General features: G+C 41.9%; 1 protein-coding gene across 2 annotated transcripts in view; it reads right to left on the bottom strand.

Annotated features, from left to right (window-relative positions):
* Positions 1 to 21231, bottom strand: part of LOC143293119 (PRKCA-binding protein-like) — a 94341-nt gene that overhangs the window by 63467 nt on the left and 9643 nt on the right. The window contains exon 1 of one of the 2 annotated variants that reach the window (XM_076604027.1): positions 10943 to 11116. The exons of the other annotated variant lie outside the window; for it this stretch is intronic. Coding sequence (XP_076460142.1) covers positions 10943 to 11037 — 95 coding nt within the window. The 5' untranslated portion in view covers positions 11038 to 11116. Of the gene's footprint in view, positions 1 to 10942; positions 11117 to 21231 lie in introns of those variants that run through there. 2 annotated transcript variants of the gene reach the window in all.

The raw sequence follows: 21231 nt of genomic DNA, 5'->3' as shown, positions 1-21231 counted from the left end.
CATTGTATAGCTTTTTACAATAATAACTCAGAGAACATCTATACATGGGATGGGGGTGGAGGGGGGAGGGGGGCATTGTATAGCTTTTTACAACAATAACTCAATGAACATCTATACATGGGATGGGGGTGGAGGGGGGGGGGGGGCATTGTATAGCTTTTTACAACAATAACTCAATGAACATCTATACATGGGATGGGGGTGGAGGGGGGCATTGTATAGCTTTTTGCAACAATAACTCAATGAACATCTATACATGGGATGGGGGTGGAGGGGGGGGGGGGGCATTGTATAGCTTTTTACAACAATAACTCAATGAACATCTATACATGGGATGGGGGTGGAGGGGGGGCACTGTATAGCTTTTTACAACAATAACTCAATGAACATCTATACATGGGATGGGGGTGGAGGGGGGGGGGGGAATTGTATAGCTTTTTACAACAATAACTCAATGAACATCTATACATTGGATGGGGGTGGAGAGGGGTGGGGGGGAATTGTATAGCTTTTTACAACAATAACTCAATGAACATCTATACATTGGATGGGGGTGGAGGGGGGGGGGGGGCATTGTATAGCTTTTTACAACAATAACTCAATGAACATCTATACATGGGATGGGGGCGGAGGGGGGGGGGAGCATTGTATAGCTTTTTACAACAATAACTCAATGAACATCTATACATGGGATGGGGGTGGAGGGGGGTGGGGGGCATTGTATAGCTTTTTACAACAATAACTCAATGAACATCTATACATGGGATGGGGGTGGAGGGGGGGCATTGTATAGCTTTTTACAACAATAACTCAAAGAACATCTATACATGGGATGGGGGTGGAGGGGGGGGGGGGGCATTGTATAGCTTTTTACAACAATAACTCAATGAACATCTATACATGGGATGGGGGTGGAGGGGGGTGGGTGGGGGGCATTGTATAGCTTTTTACAACAATAACTCAATGAACATCTATACAATTGGAAGGGGGTGGGGAGTGGAGAGGTGGCAGGGGGTGGGGACGGGGGTGTTGGGAGGGGGCTGGGGGGGGGGGGGGGCATTGTATAGCTTTTCACAATAATGAACATTTCGACAAGGGGTGGGGTTGTGGTGTTTTACAATAGTGAACATCTCAACAGGGGGGTGGGGGTGAAGGGTGGGGTGTGCACAGGTTTTGACAACAATGACTCCATGAACATCTCAGGGGGTTGGGGTGGGGGGGTATTGGTTTTGACAACAATGACTCCATAAACATCTCAGGGGGTTGGGGGTGGTGGGGTATAGCTTTTGACAACAATGACTCCATGAACATCTCAGGGGGTTGGGGGGGGGGGGGTATAGCTTTTGACAACAATGACTCCATGAACATCTCAGGGGGTTGGGGGAGGGTATAGCTTTTGACAACAATGACTCCATGAACATCTCAGGGGGTTGGGGGAGGGTATAGCTTTTGACAACAATGACTCCATGAACATCTCAAGGGGTTGGGGGAGGGTATTGGTTTTGACAACAATGACTCCATGAACATGTCACGGGGTTGGGGGGGGGGGGGGGTATAGGTTTTGACAACAATGACTCCATAAACATCTCAAGGGGTTTGGGGGGGGGGGGGTATTGGTTTTGACAACAATGACTCCATAAACATCTCAGGGGGTTGGGGGAGGGTATAGCTTTTGACAACAATGACTCCATGAACATCTCAGGGGGTTGGGGGAGGGTATTGGTTTTGACAACAATGACTCCATGAACATCTCAGGGGGTTGGGGGAGGGTATAGGTTTTGACAACAATGACTCCATGAACATCTCAGGGGGTTGGGGTGGGGGGTATTGGTTTTGACAACAATGACTCCATGAACATCTCAGGGGGTTGGGGGAGGGTATAGGTTTTGACAACAATGACTCCATAAACATCTCAGGGGGTTGGGGAAGGGTATAGGTTTTGACAACAATGACTCCATAAACATCTCAGGGGGTTGGGGGAGGGTATAGCTTTTGACAACAATGACTCCATGAACATCTCAGGGGGTTGAGGTGGGGGGGTATTGGTTTTGACAACAATGACTCCATAAACATCTCAGGGGGTTGGGGTGGGGGGTATAGGTTTTGACAGTTACTCCATGAACATCTCAGGGGGTGTGGGGGGTGCAGAGGTGCAGGTTTTGGTCTGTCTGTTATGGATCAAGATGTTGGCCCAAGGTCTTGAATAAACTTTGATCAACTTAGCTAAAACTTTGACAAACTAACGAGGCTAATGTCAACCAGATCTGTAACTGATCAATTCTGGAATTAACAGACATTTTTAAGCAAAGCAGGCATCAGCTTCAGAGTTCATTGGTTGTGAGATAAAATATCTTAAAGGCAGAAGAGATGTTGGCGGTGAGCCAGTTGTGGGGTAAAGTACCCATGTCCAGGGACCTCTGGCAGAGAAGGCTGAGGGTGGGGGCTATACTGTCGGCACAGGTCTTCAGCACTGTGTCTGGGATGCCGTCCGGGCCTGGAGCCTTGTGGGGTTGGAGATCCCGGAGCAACTTGGCCACACCGGCTGTAGAGATCTTGATCTGCTCTATGGGAGGAGCTGAGAGAGTATTACTGGGGAGCTGGTTGTCATCTTGAGTGGTAATGACAGACTTGAACCTGAGAAAGATCTTGGCTTTGGAGTGAGAGTCACTGTGCAGCTTGCCACCTTCACGAAGTGGGGAGACTCCGACATACAGGGCTGATTTCTAATTTCTTTGTTTGATTAGTAGATCTGGGATGTCTGTAGATGTTTTTAAAATTATTTTTGTTTCGCTTCAAACTTAGTCCCACGTTTGAACAATGCTGAGTATTTGCTTCATGCAAATTCAACAGTCCATGCACTGGTCAGTTATTTGCATACTGTGTGTTAAAGGAATGAAGTGAATCCAACAAATCATTTCAGGTCCCAGTGCCTCAACTCCTAGAGAGACTAAGAGACAAAGTGCCTCAACTCCTAGAGAGACTGAGAGACAAACAAGTGCCTCAACTCCTAGAGAGACTGAGAGACAAACAAGTGCCTCAACTCCTAGAGAGACAAACAAGTGCCTCAACTCCTTGAGAGACAAACAAGTGCCTCAACTCCTAGAGACACAAACAAGTGCCTCAACTCCTAGAGACACAAACAAGTGCCTCAACTCCTAGAGAGACAAACAAGTGCCTCAACTCCTAGAGAGACAAACAAGTGCCTCAACTCCTAGAGAGACAAACAAGTGCCTCAACTCCTTGAGAGACTGAGAGACAAACAAGTGCCTCAACTCCTAGAGAGACTGAGAGACAAACAAGTGCCTCAACTCCTAGAGAGACTGAGAGACAAACAAGTGCCTCAACTCCTAGAGAGACTGAGAGACAAACAAGTGCCTCAACTCCTAGAGAGACAAACAAGTGCCTCAACTCCTAGAGAGACTGAGAGACAAACAAGTGCCTCAACTCCTAGAGAGACAAACAAGTGCCTCAACTCCTTGAGAGACTGAGAGACAAACAAGTGTCTCAACTCCTAGAGAGACTGAGAGACAAACAAGTGCCTCAACTCCTAGAGAGACAAACAAGTGCCTCAACTCCTTGAAAGACAAACAAGTGCCTCAACTCCTTGAGAGACTGAGACAAACAAGTGCCTCAACTTCTAGAGAGACAATCAAGTGCCTCAATTCCTAGAGAGACAATCAAGTGCCTCAATTCCTAGAGAGACAAACAAGTGCCTCAATTCCTAGAGAGACAAACAAGTGCCTCAACTCCTAGAGAGACTGAGACAAACAAGTGCCTCAACTCCTTGAGAGACAATCAAGTGCCTCAACTCCTAGAGAGACTGTGAGACAAACAAGTGTCTCAACTCCTAGAGAGACTGAGAGACAATCAAGTGCCTCAACTCCTAGAGAGACTGAGAGACAATCAAGTGCCTCAACTCCTTGAGAGACTGAGAGACAAACAAGTGTCTCAACTCCTAGAGAGACTGAGAGACAATCAAGTGCCTCAACTCCTTGAGAGACTGAGACAAACAAGTGCCTCAACTCCTTGAGAGACAATCAAGTGCCTCAACTCCTTGAGAGACTGAGACAAACAAGTGCCTCAACTCCTTGAGAGACAATCAAGTGCCTCAACTCCTTGAGAGACAATCAAGTGCCTCAACTCCTAGAGTGACTAAGAGACAAACAAGTGCCTCAACTCCTTGAAAGACAAACAAGTGCCTCAACTCCTTGAGAGACAATCAAGTGCCTCAACTCCTAGAGAGACTGAGAGACAAACAAGTGCCTCAACTCCTTGAGAGACTGAGACAAACAAGTGCCTCAACTCCTTGAGAGACAATCAAGTGCCTCAACTCCTAGAGAGACTGAGACAATCAAGTGCCTCAACTCCTTGAGAGACTGAGACAATCAAGTGCCTCAACTCCTTGAGAGACTGAGAGACAAACAAGTGCCTCAACTCCTTGAGAGACTGAGAGACAAACAAGTGCCTCAACTCCTTGAGAGACTGAGAGACAAACAAGTGCCTCAACTCCTTGAGAGACTGAGACAAACAAGTGCCTCAACTCCTTGAGAGACAATCAAGTGCCTCAACTCCTTGAGAGACAATCAAGTGCCTCAACTCCTAGAGAGACTGAGAGACAAACAAGTGCCTCAACTCCTAGAGAGACTGAGAGACAAACAAGTGCCTCAACTTCTAGAGAGACAATCAAGTGCCTCAACTCCTTGAGAGACTGAGACAAACAAGTGCCTCAACTCCTTGAGAGACAATCAAGTGCCTCAACTCCCTTGAGAGACAATCAAGTGCCTCAACTCCTAGAGAGACTGAGAGACAAACAAGTGCCTCAACTCCTAGAGAGACTGAGAGACAAACAAGTGCCTCAACTTCTAGAGAGACAATCAAGTGCCTCAACTCCTAGAGAGACTGAGAGACAAACAAGTGCCTCAACTTCTAGAGAGACAAACAAGTGCCTCAACTCCTAGAGAGACTGAGAGACAAACAAGTGCCTCAACTCCTTGAGAGACAAACAAGTGCCTCAACTCCTAGAGAGACAATCAAGTGCCTCAACTCCTTGAGAGACAAACAAGTGCCTCAACTCCTTGAGAGACAAACAAGTGCCTGAACTCCTAGAGAGACAATCAAGTGCCTCAACAAGTGCCTCAACTCCTTGAGAGACAAACAAGTGCCTCAACTCCTAGAGAGACAATCAAGTGTCTCAACTCCTAGAGAGACTGAGAGACAAACAAGTGCCTCAACTCCTAGAGAGACTTAGACAAACAAGTGCCTCAACAAGTGCCTCAACTCCTTGAGAGACAAACAAGTGCCTCAACTCCTAGAGAGACAAACAAGTGCCTCAACTCCTAGAGTGACTAAGAGACAAACAAGTGCCTCAACTCCTAGAGAGGCAAACAAGTGCCTCAACTCCTTGAGAGACAAACAAGTACCTCAACTTTCTCATATAAAAATAAGGAGTGTGGTGAATCTATATGACTTTCTACAGCACTGTACGAGTCTTTGTACAGCACTGTATGAAGGTTGCACTGTACTGTTGATGGTGACTCTTTACAGTACTGTATGAAGGTTGCACTGTACTGTTGATGGTGACTCTTTACAGTACTGTATGAAGGTTGCACTGTACTGTTGATGGTGACTCTACAGCACTGTATGAAGGTTGCATTGTATTGTTGATGACTCTCTACAGCACTGTATGAAGGTTGCACTGTACTGTTGATGGTGACTCTCTACAGCACTGTATGAAGGTTGCACTGTACTGCTGATGGTGACTCTACAGCACTGTATGAAGGTTGCACTGTACTGTTGATGGTGACTCTCTACAGCACTGTATGAAGGTTGCATTGTACTGTTGATGGTGACTCTCTAAAGCACTGTATGAAGGTTGCACTGTACTGTTGATGGTGACTCTCTACAGCACTGTATGAAGGTTGCACTGTACTGCTGATGGTGACTCTACAGTACTGTATGAAGGTTACACTGTATTGTTGATGGTGACTCTCTGCAGCACTGTATGAAGGTTGCATTGTACTGTTGATGGTGACTCTACAGTATTGTATGAAGGTTGCACTGTACTGTTGATGGTGACTCTCTACAGCACTGTATGAAGGTTGCACTGTACTGTTGATGGTGACTCTCTACAGCACTGTATGAAGGTTGCATTGTACTGTTGATGGTGACTCTCTACAGCACTGTATGAAGGTTGCACTGTATTGTTGATGGTGACTCTCTACAGCACTGTATGAAGGTTGCATTGTACTGTTGATGGTGACTCTACAGTACTGTATGAAGGTTGCACTGTACTGTTGATGGTGACTCTCTACAGCACTGTATGAAGGTTGCACTGTACTGCTGATGGTGACTCTACAGTACTGTATGAAGGTTGCACTGTACTGTTGATGGTGACTCTCTACAGCACTGTATGAAGGTTGCACTGTACTGCTGATGGTGACTCTCTACAGCACTGTATGAAGGTTGCACTGTACTGTTGATGGTGACTCTACAGCACTGTATGAAGGTTGCACTGTACTGTTGATGGTGACTCTCTACAGCACTGTATGAAGGTTGCACTGTATTGTTGATGGTGACTCTCTACAGTACTGTATGAAGGTTGCACTGTATTGTTGATGGTGACTCTCTACAGCACTGTATGAAGGTTGCACTGTACTGTTGATGGTGACTCTACAGCACTGTATGAAGGTTGCACTGTACTGTTGATGGTGACTCTCTACAGCACTGTATGATGGTTGCATTATATTGTTGATGGTGACTCTCTACAGCACTGTATGAAGGTTGCACTGTACTGTTGATGGTGACTCTCTACAGCACTGTATGAAGGTTGCACTGTACTGTTGATGGTGACTCTCTACAGGACTGTATGAAGGTTGCACTGTACTGTTGATGGTGACTCTACAGTACTGTATGAAGGTTGCATTGTATTGTTGATGGTGACTCTCTACAGCACTGTATGAAGGTTGCACTGTACTGTTGATGGTGACTCTCTACAGCACTGTATGAAGGTTGCACTGTACTGTTGATGGTGACTCTCTACAGCACTGTATGAAGGTTGCACTGTACTGTTGATGGTGACTCTCTACAGCACTGTATGAAGGTTGCACTGTACTGCTGATGGTGACTCTCTACAGCACTGTATGAAGGTTGCACTGTACTGCTGATGGTGACTCTCTACAGCACTGTATGAAGGTTGCACTGTACTGTTGATGGTGACTCTACAGCACTGTATGAAGGTTGCACTGTACTGTTGATGGTGACTCTCTACAGCACTGTATGAAGGTTGCACTGTACTGTTGATGGTGACTCTCTACAGTACTGTTTGAAGGTTGCACCGTACTGTTGATGGTGACTCTCTACAGCACTGTATGAAGGTTGCACTGTACTGTTGATGGTGACTCTCTACAGTACTGTTTGAAGGTTGCACCGTACTGTTGATGGTGACTCTCTACAGCACTGTATGAAGGTTGCACCGTACTGTTGATGGTGACTCTCTCTACAGCACTGTATTACTCTTTCTACAGCACTCTCCCCACCCCCCACCCCCCAACACCACACACCCTCCCTTCACAACTCTCCACACACCCCCTCCACTCCCCAGACCCCCTTTCACAGAATGTATACAGGACCCCAAACAACAACTGCTGAAAATCAATACAACCAATATGCATAGTGCTGACATGTCTGCTTGTTGAACTGTACACAGCAAATCTGGCAAGGCAGACAGGCGCTATGCTCATAGATACTGATGTCATTTGTTAAAGCAACTGTTTGTGCGTACATCTGACTGCATTCTCATGTATGCTTCTCTCTCTCTCTCTCTCTCACTTACACACAAATGGAGAATGCACTGAAACATTCATCTGTCCTCGTGGATTAAAACAAGGTGAAATTTGTAGCCCGGTGTTATTTTCTTTGCTTGTCAATGAACTGGCAAATGATTTGATCTATAATGATAAGCATGGTGTGATGTTAACCCTAGACTTGGTTGAAAATTTGATATTGTTTTTTGCTGATGATGCTCTGCTGCTGTCTTCTTCTGTTGGTTTGCAGTGACAGCCAGACATTTTGAGGGAGACCTCCTGCCGCTTGAATCTATCAGACCTCCTGCCGGCTGAATCTATCAGACCTCCTGCCGGCTAAATCTATCCGTTGATTTAGAAAAAAACAAAACAACTAAAGTAGTTGTGTTTCGTAAAGGGGGTTATATTGTAGCAAGAGAGATAAATGTTTTTTTTGGTAACATAAAACTAGAAATCATTAATCAGTATAAGTATCTTGGTGTTGTTGTTTTTTTCTTCCCTTTCCTTTACTGACACAACTGAGGACAGTGCAGCTACAGCAAAAAGAGGAGAGTTTTTCTTCCCTTTCCTTTACTGACACAACTGAGGACAGTGCAGCTACAGCAAAAAGAGGAGAGTTTTTCTTCATCCCTTTCCTTTACTGACACAACTGAAGGCAGTGCAGCTACAGCAAAAAGAGGAGAGTTTTTCTTCCCTTTCCTTTACTGACACAACTGAGGACAGTGCAGCTACAGCAAAAAGAGGAGAGTTTTTCTTCATCCCTTTCCTTTACTGACACAACTGAAGGCAGTGCAGCTACAGCAAAAAGAGGAGAGTTTTTCTTCCCTTTCCTTTACTGACACAACTGAGGACAGTGCAGCTACAGCAAAAAGAGGAGAGTTTTTCTTCATCCCTTTCCTTTACTGACACAACTGAAGGCAGTGCAGCTACAGCAAAAAGAGGAGTCATTTGTATTTCAAAGTTATTGTGGTCACTCGGTGAAAAACATCCAAAGTATTCTTTAGGTTGTTTGATTGCCAGCTTCAACCACTGCTCACTTATGGTTGTGAAGTTTGGGGATTAATTGCAGACCATACTATGATAGAAAGAGTTCATCTGTTTGCTTTGAAAAGGTTATTAAATGTTAGTATTAAGACACCTAATGCTCCTGTTTATGGAGATAGTGGAAGGTACCCTCTCTATATTAATACAAAAACAAAATGTGTAAAATACTGGCTAAAACTAATGAGAATGTCAGAAGAATGTGTACCTTTAAAAGTGTATAAAATGTTGCCAACCCTTTACTTCTGAAATCATAACAGCTGGTCTTCCATCCTATGTTTTACTTTGTATCAATATGGTTTTGAAGAGGTGTGGGAAAACCACGGTGTTCAGAATGTTCACATTTTCTCAGCAAATTTAAACAAAGACTGACTGACTGTTTCGTACAAGGATGGCAGAGTGAGCTAACAAGCAAAGATAGTTTTTACTCTTCATTAAGCAAATATTTGGTGTGTCTCAATATCTCTTTGACTTAAAGCATAGGGTGTTAAAAAGAACTTTAACCAGATTTAGATTAGGTGTGTCAGCTTTATGAACTCACCGTTATCATTATTCCAGGAATGTCTGACTGTCCATTTTGTATAGGTGTCTTAGAAAGTGAAATTCATTTTGTATTTATAAGTTCCAAATATTCTGATCTCCGGAAAGGAACATTCCCAGCAAATGTTATGGCATTCCTCTGATTTCAGGTGATCTTTATTGATGTCTAATGCCAGATGTACGTATAGACCAGCAGGGTATCTGACTGATGCATTTAATGTTGGAAATAACACTATGTCACTGACCAGTCAACTTGAAACATAATCATGTTGGTGTTTGTTGATCATTTTACATTCCTCCTTGTGATCCCACCCCCTTGACATGGGCAGATGGCCTGCTTCAATTAAATGTCTTCTTCTTCTTCTTGTTCTCTCACTTACACACACACACACACACACACACATGTCTCTCCAATAAAATATTTCAGTTAGCAAAAATTAAAAATATCCTCAATGCCCATTCACAAAAGCTCTTTTTCTGTGCACATATTCTGCCAGCAATTGATAATGTGTCAACTTTATAGGACAGTGGAAGCATAACAAACATAAAATTTATTCACCATATGTATAAAAGAGCACTGAAAACAGTACTGTTAAAATCAAGCTCCCCGACCCCAATGGACCATAAACAACTTTATGTATTATCATTATATTATTAATTCACAACAGGCTGTTTTTCAACAATGATGTTTGCATGCATGTTATGTGTAGAAATGCTCCAAAGATTGCAGACACTTTTAAAACTAATGACCACAGACACAACCACATGCTCTGCATACCTTGACCAAGAAATGACCGTTACAAATCCAGCTTTCTGCATTCTGGCACAAATCTATGGAATAATGTTCCACTCACTCTACAAAGTGTCATGAATAAAAATGTGTTTCAGAAAAATCACCTCACTGAAAATGATTAACAGCGATACAAGTCTTGATCTATTAGTCTAATACTTCTTTTCAATTGTGAAATGTTTTATATATATCATATGCTTGTGTTGACAGTGACTTTGTTTTATATGAGGGAATATGTGTATGTGAATTGGTGTATTTGCACTTGAGCTTTTGTGTGTGTGACTGTGTGTGTGTGTGTGTGTGACTGTGTGTGTGTGTGTGTGTGTGTGTGTGTGTGTGAAATAGAAACGCAATTGTGAAATGTCATTATCACGCTATTCTTGTATATATATATAAGCATTTGTTGTTTTTGTTGTTGCTTTTCATCTGTTTATTCCCATCATTCATTGATGGCTTAATGTAAAATAGCACATAAGATCATAAGCACAATTGTAACCTTGATGCTTATTCAATTTACCACCATAAAACAAAAACTTGACATTGACTTTGATACATACACACTTAATCATTAAGCTTGTATTTTTGGCATTTTCAACATTTCACTGAAAATATAGACTTGAAAAAGTTAAACAACTCATTTCAAATAAGTACATATAATTCATGAACAAATAAAAACTCAGTTTCACCTATTTATATGATTTAATCAAAATAAAATTTTAAAGTAACAAAAACCTTAATTTTGTGAACAATTCAATTTGCATTGACTTACATAGGATTCTCCCAGGGCAAAACTTGATGTTTATGTTGGTCCGAATACAGGTCTTCATATTCATCTGTGCAAACAAGGCTATAATCACTGTCCATTTTGGCAAAGATAAAATGAATGAAAAACAAAAGCAACAACAACAAAAAAACAAACTTTGCACAGATACTGTACCCAGGCAGCCAGTATTTCCTTCGTATTTCACTGTAACTGTTGAATAATTTGCTGTTTTCACAACATCCTTTAAGTGAAAACCATCTACCAACTGCCCACATCACCAAATGTGGACTGAAAAGAACAAGGTTATTTTCACTGCAACACATGTGCCCTACGATCTATGACAGAGTGGGTGGTGAGAACAAGAAGGGATTTATTGGGAGGGGGGTGGTGATGAGGGTGGGGTCATGGGGAGGGGGGTGAAGGTAAAATCAACAAACTAAGCATGAGAAGAAAGTGTGCATGGCTAAATATCCACTGTAAGTCAATACACGCAACAGCTGTGTTTTTACAGTTAATGACATACTGGGTGGGAGGGGTCCTAATCTGAACAAATCACACCCTCTTCTTTCTCTCTCTTCATTGTCTTGGTTTTTTTCTGATCAAGATAAATTGATTGTGTGGTGGTGGTCTTCACTCTGGGGAGACGCTCATTCAGTCTGGCTCCATGACTAAGCAATTACTGTTGTCAGCAGGGGGCTTAGTAGATGGTGTACTAAGTATCTTAAATCAGAACAGGCACTACCGAACAACACTGAACTGACTCAGCAGCAGTGCAGGGTCTCCTCTGGTGTGTGGTCTCCTGGCGAGCTAACTTCAATGATTCCCCATGGAATGCCGCCGCTAGGACTATGACAGACGAACTCAGGTGTGGCAGTGTGAGGGGGACTCGGAATGAGCAGCGTGGGAGTAATGCATTGAAATGATGCTGATGGCAGGGCAGAAAAAAAAAGATTTATTCATTGTTTTGTTTCAGTCATTACATGTTATTCACACTTCATGTAGTTGACATTGTGAATTCTTTACATACCTGTTCACTAGGGGCTGTGCCTGTGCTAAATCAGTCATCTGTATTCACATCTTTCTCTCGCCCTCTCTGGGGCCAGGCCTGTGCTAAATCAATCATCTGTATTCACATCTTTCTCTTCTCACCCTCTCTGGGGCCAGGCCTGTGCTAAATCAATCGTCTGTATTCACATCTTTCTCTCGCCCTCTCTGGGGCCACGCCTGTGCTAAATCAATCGTCTGTATTCACATCTTTCTCTCACCCTCTCTGGGGCCACGCCTGTGCTAAATCAGTCGTCTGTATTCACATCTTTCTCTCGCCCTCTCTGGGGCCACGCCTGTGCTAAATCAGTCGTCTGTATTCACATCTTTCTCTCGCCCTCTCTGGGGCCATGCCTGTGCTAAATCAGTCATCTGTATTCACATCTTTCTCTCGCCCTCTCTGGGGCCACGCCTGTGCTAAATCAATCATCTGTATTCACATCTTTCTCTCGCCCTCTCTCACTGTCTGCTTGTCCCTCCTGAAGTACTTCAAACACCAGATTAACACTCATGATTTGTTTAACTGAGGATGTGTTGCTTTGTTGAAATCCTGGAAGCTTTAGTCAGTCAGATCAGCAGGATTAAAGTGCATGGCAGCGTCATTAACAATTGTCAAAAGGGTCTTTTGAAAGGGTGTTACATAGGTGAATGCATATGTTTGGTTTGTGATGTTATTGCTCACACTGAAAAAAATACGTATTCCTGCTTCATAAATGCCTGTTGACTTTGAAAAGGCTTTTGACAGTGTGTCATGGTATATTGTTAAAAAATGTTTGAAGTTTTTTCATTTTGGTCACAGTATTATACAATGGTTTCTAAAGAACTTTGTACAAAAATGCCACCTCATGTGTTTTGGTCAGCGGTCAGTATTCCAGTTGGTTTAAGTTAGAAAGAGGTTGTAGACAGGGTGATCCACTTTCCCCAACCTCTTTGTTTTTAGATGGTTCTGAGCAAGCACTGAAAGAATCAGTACATACTCTAGATGCTTTCGCACAAATGTCAGGCTTGAAAGTAAACAATGATAAAACCCAGCAAGTTTGGTTAGGGAGTAGAACAAATTGCAATATATGATATATCAGAAACAGGAATTTCCAATGGAATCCTGGAATATTTAAGGTTCTTGGAATAATATTTTCGACAGACATTGATAGAATTGTTGACACAAATTATGATAATTGTCTTTTCAATGTTAAAAAAGCACCGAAACCATTGAAAAGAAGAAATCTTACACCATTTGGTGAAATAACCATAATGAAAACACTTGTGCTTTCTTATTCATAAACCTGCCAGATCCTCCAGAACAGTTACTGAAACAGATACAGTCAGAAATGTTACAGTTTTTATGGAATGGAAAACCAAGTAAGATCAAGAAGACTGTTCTGTTCCAAGAATATGAAAAAGGTATTTTGAAGATGTGTGAAATATCTTCTTTTCTTGCAGTGTCAAAGATTAGGTGGTTGAGACACATACTGTCCAACTCAAACTCAAACTTCACAGATTTCATGCATAACTTGTATCCAGACTTGAAACAAATGAATGTTCTGGGGGGAAAATATGCCAAAGTTTTAATGAATAGAGTAGATAATCCCTTCTGGAGAGGTGTTATCAAACACTACAAGTACAACTGTTCAAAGTGTAAACCTGAGGACTGGAAAGGATTCTTATCTGAAAAGATACATTATAATGCTAACATTACGAGGAACAAAGTAGTTTATAGGAAGGAATGGACTGATGCAGGGATAACTAACATCTTCCATTTGATGGATGGAAATGGAAATCTTCCTTTGGATGAATTTAAACAAAAATATGCTACTGTCACAAGGACAAACTTCTTAACATTTACTGGAATTATTAGAGCAGTCAGAAAATATCAAGAAAGATTTATTTACCTGCAAAATACAGATAATGGGAGTGATCAGGAAAATACAGCATAGTGTCATATCTGAAAGGGGAACAAGGCAGTGAAGTCCACATTACTTCAATCGGATATCATTCCCACAGCTGAGAGAAAATGGAATACCCTATACATTGAACTTGAGTGGAAAAAAATATCTTTCTCCACCTTATCAAAACAACAACAGACACACAACTGAGATGGTTTCAATTCAGATTACTTCGTCATATTCTACCTACTCAAAAATTCCTTCATATACGTAAGCATGCCAACTCCCCACTTTGTAATTTTTGCAGTCTAGAAATACAAACAATTCAGCATCTCTTTTGGGACTGCCAAACTGTACAACAGTTTTGGATGGATTTTGTATCCTTGTTGCACAACAGATGTTGCCATTGTGCAAGATTAACACTAAGAGAACAGCTAATTTTGTTTTGTTGTACAAAAAAACGCAAAGCGAGATAAAAGCTTAGACTTCATAATATCAACTGCAAAATTCTTCATCCATAATGTACAAGGAACAACACCTACACTAGACCATTTAATTAACTATTTAAAAATATGATTCTGGTTAGAAAAATATTTGTCCTCCACTCTAGAGAAATATGAACAATTCTGTCAAGCATGGCAGGTATATATGCCCTTGATTACTTAAGAAATCAGCTGATATTTAGTGAGTGGGAACAGAATAGTACATTCCATCTCTATGCAATCCAAGACGTAGTATCATATTTGATTTGTATGATAATGAATAATTTTTTTTTTTATGCCTTTACTTGCAGCTGTAGTACACAGCAAGACTAGGCCAATTAGAAAGAAAAGCATACACTTTCACTTGTGACTTTAATACCACAGGATGCTGAACAAAACATAGTAGTAGATGATTATGTAAGTTTTGTTCTGCGATTGATGTTATCCATGTCATCATGGTATCTGTGCACTCTTGATGGTATGTGTTGCAATGTCTTGTATTCTCAATATTTGTTCATTAAAAATAAGAAAAAGAAAAGAAAAAAAATCCTGGAAGGTGTAGTCAGTCATATACAGGATTAAGGTGCCTGGCAGACACAATTAAAATCCTGGAAGGTGTAATCAGTTATATACAGGATTAAGGTGCCTGGCAGACACAATTAAAATCCTGGAAGGTGCAGTCAGTCATATACAGAATTAAGGTGCCTGGCAGACACAATTAAATCCTGGAAGGTGTAGTCAGTCATATACAGGATTAAGGTGCCTGGCAGACACAATTAAAATCCTGGAAGGTGTAATCAGTCATATACAGGATTAAGGTGCCTGGCAGACACAATTAAAATCCTGGAAGGTGTAGTCAGTCATATACAGGATTAAGGTGCCTGGCAGACACAATTAAAATCCTGGAAGGTGTAGTCAGTTATATACAGGATTAAGGTGCCTGGCAGACACAATTAAAATGCTGGAAGGTGTAGTCAGTCAGGATTAAGGTGCCTGGCAGACACAATTAAAATCCTGGAAGGTGTAGTCAGTTATATACAGGATTAAGGTGCCTGGCAGACACAATTAAAATGCTGGAAGGTGTAGTCAGTCAGGATTAAGGTGCCTGGCAGACACAATTAAAATCCTGGAAGGTGTAGTCAGTTATATACAGGATTAAGGTGCCTGGCAGACACAATTAAAATGCTGGAAGGTGTAGTCAGTCAGGATTAAGGTGCCTGGCAGACACAATTAAAATCCTGGAAGGTGTAGTCAGTTATATACAGGATTAAGGTGCCTGGCAGACACAATTAAAATGCTGGAAGGTGTAGTCAGTTATATACAGGATTAAGGTGCCTGGCAGACACAATTAAAATCCTGGAAGGTGTAGTCAGTTATATACAGGATTAAGGTGCCTGGCAGACACAATTAAAATCCTGGAAGGTGTAGTCAGTTATATACAGGATTAAGGTGCCTGGCAGACACAATTAAAATCCTGGAAGGTGTAGTCAGTTATATACAGGATTAAGGTGCCTGGCAGACACAATTAAAATGCTGGAAGGTGTAATCAGTTATATACAGGATTAAGGTGCCTGGCAGACACAATTAAAATGCTGGAAGGTGTAGTCAGTCAGGATTAAGGTGCCTGGCAGACACAATTAAAATCCTGGAAGGTGTAGTCAGTTATATACAGGATTAAGGTGCCTGGCAGACACAATTAAAATGCTGGAAGGTGTAGTCAGTCAGGATTAAGGTGCCTGGCAGACACAATTAAAATCCTGGAAGGTGTAATCAGTTATATACAGGATTAAGGTGCCTGGCAGACACAATTAAAATCCTGGAAGGTGTAGTCAGTTATATACAGGATTAAGGTGCCTGGCAGACACAATTAAAATCCTGGAAGGTGTAATCAGTTATATACAGGATTAAGGTGCCTGGCAGACACAATGAAAATCCTGGAAGGTGTAATCAGTTATATACAGGATTAAGGTGCCTGGCAGACACAATTAAAATCCTGGAAGGTGTAGTCAGTTATATACAGGATTAAGGTGCCTGGCAGACACAATTAAAATCCTGGAAGGTGTAATCAGTTATATACAGGATTAAGGTGCCTGGCAGACACAATTAAAATCCTGGAAGGTGTAGTCAGTTATATGCAGGATTAAGGTGCCTGGCAGACACAATTAAAATCCTGGAAGGTGTAATCAGTTATATACAGGATTAAGGTGCCTGGCAGACACAATTAAAATCCTGGAAGGTGTAATCAGTTATATACAGGATTAAGGTGCCTGGCAGACACAATTAAAATCCTGGAAGGTGTAGTCAGTTATATACAGGATTAAGGTGCCTGGCAGACACAATTAAAATCCTGGAAGGTGTAGTCAGTCATATACAGGATTAAGGTGCCTGGCAGACACAATTAAAATCCTGGAAGGTGTAGTCAGTCATATACAGGATTAAGGTGCCTGGCAGACACAATTAAAATCCTGGAAGGTGTAATCAGTTATATACAGGATTAAGGTGCCTGGCAGACACAATTAAAATCCTGGAAGGTGCAGTCAGTCATATACAGGATTAAGGTGCCTGGCAGACACAATTAAATCCTGGAAGGTGTAGTCAGTCATATACAGGATTAAGGTGCCTGGCAGACACAATTAAAATCCTGGAAGGTGTAGTCAGTCATATACAGGATTAAGGTGCCTGGCAGACACAATTAAAATCCTGGAAGGTGTAATCAGTTATATACAGGATTAAGGTGCCTGGCAGACACAATGAAAATCCTGGAAGGTGTAATCAGTTATATACAGGATTAAGGTGCCTGGCAGACACAATTAAAATCCTGGAAGGTGTAGTCAGTTATATACAGGATTAAGGTGCCTGGCAGACACAATTAAAATCCTGGAAGGTGTAATCAGTTATATACAGGATTAAGGTGCCTGGCAGACACAATGAAAATCCTGGAAGGTGTAGTCAGTTATATGCAGGATTAAGGTGCCTGGCAGACACAATTAAAATCCTGGAAGGTGTAATCAGTTATATACAGGATTAAGGTGCCTGGCAGACACAATTAAAATCCTGGAAGGTGTAATCAGTTATATACAGGATTAAGGTGCCTGGCAGACACAATTAAAATGCTGGAAGGTGTAATCAGTTATATACAGGATTAAGGTGCCTGGCAGACACAATTAAAATCTGGAAGGTGTAGTCAGTTATATACAGGATTAAGGTGCCTGGCAGACACAATTAAAATGCTGGAAGGTGTAGTCAGTCAGGATTAAGGTGCCTGGCAGACACAATTAAAATCCTGGAAGGTGTAGTCAGTTATATACAGGATTAAGGTGCCTGGCAGACACAATTAAAATCCTGGAATGTGTAGTCAGTCATATACAGGATTAAGGTGCCTGGCAGACACAATTAAAATCCTGGAAGGTGTAGTCAGTCATATACAGGATTAAGGTGCCTGGCAGACACAATTAAAATCCTGGAAGGTGTAATCAGTTATATACAGGATTAAGGTGCCTGGCAGACACAATTAAAATCCTGGAAGGTGTAGTCAGTCATATACAGGATTAAGGTGCCTGGCAGACACAATTAAAATCCTGGAAGGTGTAGTCAGTCATATACAGGATTAAGGTGCCTGGCAGACACAATTAAAATGCTGGAAGGTGTAGTCAGTCAGGATTAAGGTGCCTGGCAGACACAATTAAAATCCTGGAAGGTGTAGTCAGTCATATACAGGATTAAGGTGCCTCGCAGACACAATTAAAATGCTGGAAGGTGTAGTCAGTCAGGATTAAGGTGCCTGGCAGACACAATTAAAATCCTGGAAGGTGTAGTCAGTTATATACAGGATTAAGGTGCCTGGCAGACACAATTAAAATCCTGGAAGGTGTAGTCAGTCATATACAGGATTAAGGTGCCTGGCAGACACAATTAAAATCCTGGAAGGTGTAGTCAGTCATATACAGGATTAAGGTGCCTGGCAGACACAATTAAAATGCTGGAAGGTGTAGTCAGTCAGGATTAAGGTGCCTGGCAGACACAATTAAAATCCTGGAAGGTGTAGTCAGTCATATACAGGATTAAGGTGCCTGGCAGACACAATTAAAATCCTGGAAGGTGTAGTCAGTCATATACAGGATTAAGGTGCCTGGCAGACACAATGAAAATCCTGGAAGGTGTAGTCAGTTATATACAGGATTAAGGTGCCTGGCAGACACAATTAAAATCCTGGAAGGTGTAGTCAGTCATATACAGGATTAAGGTGCCTGGCAGACACAATTAAAATGCTGGAAGGTGTAGTCAGTCAGGATTAAGGTGCCTGGCAGACACAATTAAAATCCTGGAAGGTGTAATCAGTTATATACAGGATTAAGGTGCCTGGCAGACACAATTAAAATGCTGGAAGGTGTAGTCAGTCAGGATTAAGGTGCCTGGCAGACACAATTAAAATCCTGGAAGGTGTAGTCAGTTATATACAGGATTAAGGTGCCTGGCAGACACAATTAAAATGCTGGAAGGTGTAGTCAGTTATATACAGGATTAAGGTGCCTGGCAGACACAATTAAAATCCTGGAAGGTGTAGTCAGTTATATACAGGATTAAGGTGCCTGGCAGACACAATTAAAATGCTGGAAGGTGTAATCAGTTATATACAGGATTAAGGTGCCTGGCAGACACAATTAAAATGCTGGAAGGTGTAGTCAGTCAGGATTAAGGTGCCTGGCAGACACAATTAAAATCCTGGAAGGTGTAGTCAGTTATATGCAGGATTAAGGTGCCTGGCAGACACAATTAAAATCCTGGAAGGTGTAGTCAGTTATATACAGGATTAAGGTGCCTGGCAGACACAATTAAAATCCTGGAAGGTGTAATCAGTTATATACAGGATTAAGGTGCCTGGCAGACACAATGAAAATCCTGGAAGGTGTAATCAGTTATATACAGGATTAAGGTGCCTGGCAGACACAATTAAAATCCTGGAAGGTGTAGTCAGTTATATACAGGATTAAGGTGCCTGGCAGACACAATTAAAATCCTGGAAGGTGTAATCAGTTATATACAGGATTAAGGTGCCTGGCAGACACAATTAAAATCCTGGAAGGTGTAGTCAGTTATATGCAGGATTAAGGTGCCTGGCAGACACAATTAAAATCCTGGAAGGTGTAATCAGTTATATACAGGATTAAGGTGCCTGGCAGACACAATTAAAATCCTGGAAGGTGTAATCAGTGATATACAGGATTAAGGTGCCTGGCAGACACAATTAAAATCCTGGAAGGTGTAGTCAGTCATATACAGGATTAAGGTGCCTGGCAGACACAATTAAAATCCTGGAAGGTGTAGTCAGTCATATACAGGATTAAGGTGCCTGGCAGACACAATTAAAGTCCTGGAAGGTGTAGTCAGTCATATACAGGATTAAGGTGCCTGGCAGACACAATTAAAATCCTGGAAGGTGTAATCAGTTATATACAGGATTAAGGTGCCTGGCAGACACAATTAAAATCCTGGAAGGTGCAGTCAGTCATATACAGGATTAAGGTGCCTGGCAGACACAATTAAATCCTGGAAGGTGTAGTCAGTCATATACAGGATTAAGGTGCCTGGCAGACACAATTAAAATCCTGGAAGGTGTAGTCAGTCATATACAGGATTAAGGTGCCTGGCAGACACAATTAAAATCCTGGAAGGTGTAATCAGTTATATACAGGATTAAGGTGCCTGGCAGACACAATGAAAATCCTGGAAGGTGTAATCAGTTATATACAGGATTAAGGTGCCTGGCAGACACAATTAAAATCCTGGAAGGTGTAGTCAGTTATATACAGGATTAAGGTGCCTGGCAGACACAATTAAAATCCTGGAAGGTGTAATCAGTTATATACAGGATTAAGGTGCCTGGCAGACACAATTAAAATCCTGGAAGGTGTAGTCAGTTATATGCAGGATTAAGGTGCCTGGCAGACACAATTAAAATCCTGGAAGGTGTAATCAGTTATATACAGGATTAAGGTGCCTGGCAGACACAATTAAAATCCTGGAAGGTGTAATCAGTTATATACAGGATTAAGGTGCCTGGCAGACACAATTAAAATGCTGGAAGGTGTAATCAGTTATATACAGGATTAAGGTGCCTGGCAGACACAATTAAAATCCTGGAAGGTGTAGTCAGTCATATACAGGATTAAGGTGCCTGGCAGACACAATTAAAATGCTGGAAGGTGTAGTCAGTCAGGATTAAGGTGCCTGGCAGACACAATTAAAATCCTGGAAGGTGTAGTCAGTTATATACAGGATTAAGGTGCCTGGCAGACACAATTAAAATCCTGGAAGGTGTAGTCAGTCATATACAGGATTAAGGTGCCTGGCAGACACAATTAAAATCCTGGAAGGTGTAGTCAGTCATATACAGGATTAAGGTGCCTGGCAGACACAATTAAAATCCTGGAAGGTGTAATCAGTTATATACAGGATTAAGGTGCCTGGCAGACACAATTAAAATCCTGGAAGGTGCAGTCAGTCATATACAGGATTAAGGTGCCTGGCAGACACAATTAAATCCTGGAAGGTGTAGTCAGTCATATACAGGATTAAGGTGCCTGGCAGACACAATTAAAATCCTGGAAGGTGTAGTCAGTCATATACAGGATTAAGGTGCCTGGCAGACACAATTAAAATCCTGGAAGGTGTAGTCAGTCATATACAGGATTAAGGTGCCTGGCAGACACAATTAAAATCCTGGAAGGTGTAGTCAGTCATATACAGGATTAAGGTGCCTGGCAGACACAATTAAAATCCTGGAAGGTGTAGTCAGTCATATACAGGATTAAGGTGCCTGGCAGACACAATTAAAATGCTGGAAGGTGTAGTCAGTCAGGATTAAGGTGCCTGGCAGACACAATTA

Source organism: Babylonia areolata, chromosome 18, assembly GCF_041734735.1.
Source record: "Babylonia areolata isolate BAREFJ2019XMU chromosome 18, ASM4173473v1, whole genome shotgun sequence".
NCBI classification, from domain to species: domain Eukaryota; kingdom Metazoa; phylum Mollusca; class Gastropoda; order Neogastropoda; family Buccinidae; genus Babylonia; species Babylonia areolata.
The sequence above is the reverse complement of the archived record's forward strand: the minus strand, read 5'-3'. Positions and strand labels throughout refer to the sequence as shown.